This window comes from Mandrillus leucophaeus, unplaced genomic scaffold (assembly GCF_000951045.1).
Source record: "Mandrillus leucophaeus isolate KB7577 unplaced genomic scaffold, Mleu.le_1.0 Scaffold46, whole genome shotgun sequence".
NCBI lineage: Eukaryota > Metazoa > Chordata > Mammalia > Primates > Cercopithecidae > Mandrillus > Mandrillus leucophaeus.
In genome coordinates, this window is record NW_012104920.1 from 1,687,062 (window position 1) to 1,691,822 (window position 4,761).

At 54.5% G+C, this 4,761-nt stretch overlaps 2 protein-coding genes across 5 annotated transcripts in view; both read left to right on the forward strand.

Moving 5' to 3' along the window:
* PHF23 (PHD finger protein 23) overlaps positions 1–2,807 on the forward strand; it is an 8,177-nt gene extending 5,370 nt beyond the window's left edge. The window contains exons 2-5 of one of the 2 annotated variants that reach the window (XM_011994615.1): positions 177–208; positions 361–453; positions 1,269–1,905; positions 1,997–2,807. In XM_011994615.1, the coding sequence (XP_011850005.1) occupies positions 177–208; positions 361–453; positions 1,269–1,905; positions 1,997–2,211 (977 nt within the window). In that variant the 3' untranslated portion in view covers positions 2,212–2,807. Of the gene's footprint in view, positions 1–176; positions 209–360; positions 454–1,067; positions 1,906–1,996 lie in introns of both variants that reach the window. The other variant, XM_011994614.1, reaches the window with a different exon arrangement.
* Positions 2,808–3,064: 257 nt separating this feature from the next.
* Positions 3,065–4,761, forward strand: part of DVL2 (dishevelled segment polarity protein 2) — a 9,944-nt gene continuing 8,247 nt past the window's right edge. For all 3 annotated transcript variants that reach the window (XM_011994618.1, XM_011994619.1, XM_011994620.1), the window contains exon 1: positions 3,065–3,769. In XM_011994618.1, coding sequence (XP_011850008.1) covers positions 3,306–3,769 — 464 coding nt within the window. In that variant the 5' untranslated portion in view covers positions 3,065–3,305. The remainder of the gene's footprint in view (positions 3,770–4,761) is intronic.

A 4,761-nucleotide genomic window follows, 5' to 3' on the forward strand; every position in this document is an offset into this window, starting at 1 on the left:
GCCCCTGGCGGGGCGGAAGGGGGAGCAGGGGCGGATCCAACACAGCTGGGGGCCTGCTGGCCTGGCAGAGGGACCTGGGAGAGCCGGGGGTTCACTTAGGAACAACAGGGTTTAGAGGAGGAATTTTACACAGACTGTTTCGTAGTGTCTTGACTCAGCTTTTATTGCTTTTCCAGATCCACCTCCGACCCTAAAGCCAGAGACTCAGGTGAGATTTCCCTGATCTTTGCAGCCTAGTAGCCCTGCCTGACAACGCCCCCGCCCCCCTTTTCTAGACGCCTCACTTAGGGACTGTCTCTCTGGGAATGCCCTTCTTAAACTGTGTGGCTTTCCATGTGATCCATGTCTCCTTCCTTTCAGCCACCAGAGAAACGGCGGAGAACAATTGAGGATTTCAACAAATTCTGCAGTTTTGTTTTGGCATATGCTGGTTACATCCCTCCTAGCAAAGAGGTAGGGGCAAGAGAATTACTGACTTGAGGCTGGTGTCATGGGACTAGAGAGTGCCTGTTGTTCAAATAGAATTGTATTGCTTTATAGGAGGAAGCCCCTAGAAATATGTGAGACTAGAGGGAAGCTGGAGATTCTTAGGACTGTGGTAGGAAAGCTGGTATGCAGGGAGTGGATGGCAGGGCTAGCTAGCTTGAACAGCAGTGAAAAGCAAGGGGGATCTGGAGTTGCTGGTCGAGATTTTGGCAGTCTTGAGGTGCTGTGAATAGAAGGTGTTTATGGATAAATTTTAGGGAGATGAAAATGGTAACAGATGAGGCTACACAGAAAAGAGCTAAGGACATACGGCTCTGGTCTGGGGGACACCATGTTCCACAGGCCCTGGGCGGGGCAGCGGTGAGGTATCAAGACTCGAAGGTGGAGGTAACACGGAGTGGTCACGAGGACGTGCTGATGGGAATTGGGGTGGGGAGAAGTTTTGGGAGTACAGTGGGATTTAGTGGTTGAGGTAGAGGACATTTTGGGGTAAATTTAGTCACTCCTTTTCAAGCTGGGTTTGTGGAGGGGCTGAGATGACACTGGGGTTCTGCTGACCCTGGTCTCTTTCCCCTTTTAAGGAAAGTGACTGGCCTGCCTCTGGCTCCAGCTCTCCATTGCGAGGAGAGAGTGCGGCCGACAGTGATGGCTGGGACTCGGCCCCCTCAGATCTTCGAACCATCCAGACTTTTGTTAAGAAAGCAAAGTCATCCAAGAGAAGGGCAGCCCAAGCAGGTCCCACCCAGCCAGGACCCCCAAGGTCCACTTTCTCTCGTCTGCAGGCCCCCGACAGTGCTACCTTGCTTGAGAAGATGAAGCTCAAGGACTCTCTCTTTGATCTCGATGGGCCCAAGGTGGCATCTCCTTTGTCCCCCACATCCCTGACACATACCTCCCGGCCTCCTGCTGCTCTTACCCCCGTGCCCCTTTCCCAGGGGGACCTCTCCCATCCTCCTCGAAAGAAGGACCGAAAGAACCGAAAGTTGGGGCCAGGAGCTGGGGCTGGCTTTGGGGTGCTTCGGAGGCCTCGGCCAACTCCTGGGGATGGGGAAAAGCGATCTCGAATCAAGAAGAGCAAGAAGCGGAAGTTAAAAAAGGCAGAACGGGGGGATAGACTCCCACCTCCTGGGCCTCCCCAGGCACCCCCCAGTGATACAGACTCTGAAGAGGAGGAGGAAGAAGAGGAAGAGGAAGAAGAGGAAGAGATGGCAACAGTGGTAGGGGGTGAAGCCCCAGCCCCTGTGCTCCCAACACCCCCCGAGGCTCCTAGGCCCCCTGCCACAGTGCACCCTGAAGGAGTCCCTCCTACTGACAGTGAAAGCAAGGAGGTGGGCAGCACTGAAACAAGTCAAGATGGAGATGCCAGCTCCAGTGAAGGCGAGATGCGGGTCATGGATGAGGACATCATGGTAGAATCAGGTGAGAGGTTTGGGCTGGGGCGAGGGGTTTGAGGGTGTTGTGGATCCAACAACTGCTCAGGCAGAATACCAAACCAACCTTTTTTCCCCAGGTGATGACTCATGGGATCTGATCACGTGTTACTGTCGAAAGCCCTTTGCAGGGCGGCCCATGATTGAGTGCAGCCTGTGTGGGACGTGGATCCACCTCTCCTGTGCTAAGATTAAGAAGACCAACGTCCCTGACTTCTTTTATTGCCAGAAATGCAAGGAACTGAGGCCAGAGGCTCGGCGGTTAGGGGGGCCTCCCAAATCTGGAGAGCCCTGACGGCACCACCTTTAGCCTGGAACTTCCAAATGATAACATGATTTGGGAACTGAGCCTCAGGGTCCTCAGCCTACCCCCTGGAGCTTGGATACTGTCCGCACTTCAAGGCAGGAATTCCCAAGGGAGACTTGTTTGAAAATGAGTGTCTCACTTTCCTACCCTATCCGTCCTCGCCACTCTGAACTTGAAAATGAACCCATTACGGTTGCGGGTGGGAGGCTGTCTGTGTCTCTAGACACATAATCTCTGTCTCTTGGACCTGCCACCATCACTTTCTGGGTCAGGATTGGAATTGGGATGGAATGGGACAGTTGTCTATAAAACTCTAGTGTAAATATTAGCACTCCCCTCCCTCATCTTTTCTTCTATTTCACTCCCCATTTATTTTCTTCTACACCGGTTGTATTTTTAATTTTGGACTTCCCCTACTGGGCATGGCAGCTCAAAGGTGGAGTACTAGAGCCTGGCCAAGCAAGGAAGGAAAGCAGAAAGGTGACGATTCTCACTCACCTCTTTTGTTTTTAATAATATTGGCCGCTGTTTGTACAGACAGCCTGCGTGTTGTAAATAAAGCAGAGTGGGCTCTTTTGTGTTTATAGCCCTCACTGTCCTGCTTGGGAGGGAGGCTTTGGTGGCTGAAGACTAGCTGGACGTGGTGCTGAAAGCCACCTCTCACAGTCCAGTCTGAAGATGGCAGAGCACTGGGCCTCTCCCACCCCAAAATACTTGAGTAAGCCACCTCAGAGCTTTCATTGTATTTGGCCCTCCCCACTCGAGTCTAGGAACCCCCACAATCCCCACCTTCACTCCCTGCACGCACACTCCTGAGGGTCAGAGTTGCTTCGCCCTCCCGCCGGTGTGGGGTAAAGCCGGGTGGGAGCCGACTGTCCGCTTCCTGAGGGCACAGGCCAGCTTATCCTGGGTGCTCGGAGGACCTCGGCTGGGGTACACCTTTGGGGGCTGGGAGACCGTTGCTGAAGGCAGCGATCACGTGGCGGGGGCACTAGGAGGAGTCACGCGGTCACGTGGCTGGGAGGGGTCACGTGACGGGGGCGGCTGAAGAGCGCGGGGTGGGCGGGCTTAGGTCACGTGACATGAGGAGAGGTGGGCGGGGACCTGGAGGACGCTCGCGTCGTCGGTGGCGGTGGCGCGCGGCGGCCGCTGAGACCGCGGCTTTGAGTCGCACCTCGCGGCCCGCCCCCCGCCGCCACCCTTGCCGACCCCTGCTTTTTCCCTTTGCTTCTTTCCAGTACTGGGTCCGTCCTGTCCGGGCTCGCGCGTCGGTTTGCGGGTGTGCGCAGGCGCGGCAGGGGCCGTTAGCCCCTTGGGTGGGCGGTGGAGCCCGGGAGTGCGCGGGCGAGACCATGGCGGGCAGCAGCGCTGGGGGCGGTGGGGTTGGGGAGACGAAGGTAATTTACCACCTGGATGAGGAAGAGACTCCATACTTGGTGAAGATCCCTGTCCCCGCCGAGCGCATCACCCTCGGCGATTTCAAGAGCGTCCTGCAGCGGCCCGCGGGCGCCAAGTACTTTTTCAAGTCTATGGATCAGGATTTCGGGTGAGCGCAAGGCCTAGATAGGACCGACGGGGGCTTTGCTAGAGTGGATTGGGCGACGTGGAGGGGCACACATCTATTTCGGGCCACACTAGGATTTTCTGGCCTGTGGTGGAGCAGATTGTACCATGCTGAGGTAGGTTGACTCTCCCAGGATGGACAAGGTTATGCTTGGATAGATTGAGGCACACGGACAGACTAGAATATCCTAAACCAGATTAGAGACGATTAGGCTCTACTGGAATAGGTGGGGGCATACTGGTTTATTTTGGAGTGTTCTAGACTGTACTGAGTAAATTCATCTATCGTCTGGTCGTTTAGTACGTTCTCAGGAGTCCTGTAACGCCTGTAATCTCAGCACTTTGGGAGGCCGAGGCGGGCGGATCACGAAGTCAGGAGATCGAGACTATCCTGGCTAACACGGTGAAACCCCATCTGTACTAACTAAAAATACAAAAAATTAGCCGGGCGTGGTGGCGGGCGCCTGTAGTCCCAGCTACTGGGGAGGCTGAAGCAGGGAGAATCGCTTGAACCTGGGAGGCGGAGGAGGCAGTGAGCCGAGATCGCGCCACTGCACTCCAGCCTGGACGACAGTGCGAGACTCCGTCTCCAAAAACAAAAACCAAAAAACAAAACAAAACAAACTTGGGCCATTATGGACTCTACTGGGCTGTATTGGTTAATCCTGGTTTCTCTTGGGGCAAGACATGGTTTTATTGGAGCACTGAGTATGGGGGCAGACAAGGCTGTTGGTGCCCATGCTAGTACAGGTAGCTGTATTCGGGTGTTCTAGTCTATATAGGTGCAGACAGCTGAGTGTGGGAACATTGTAGGCTGTGCTAGAATAGATTGGGCTATCCTAGGGTAATTTGGACATTCAGGGCTATCTTGGACTAGATTGGCATGTAAATAATGCAGAGAAAGCCCTTTTGTGTTTATGGTCTTTGGGGCTGAGCCCTCTCTGGGTCCTCAACCTCTGCTTTTTTTTTTTTTTT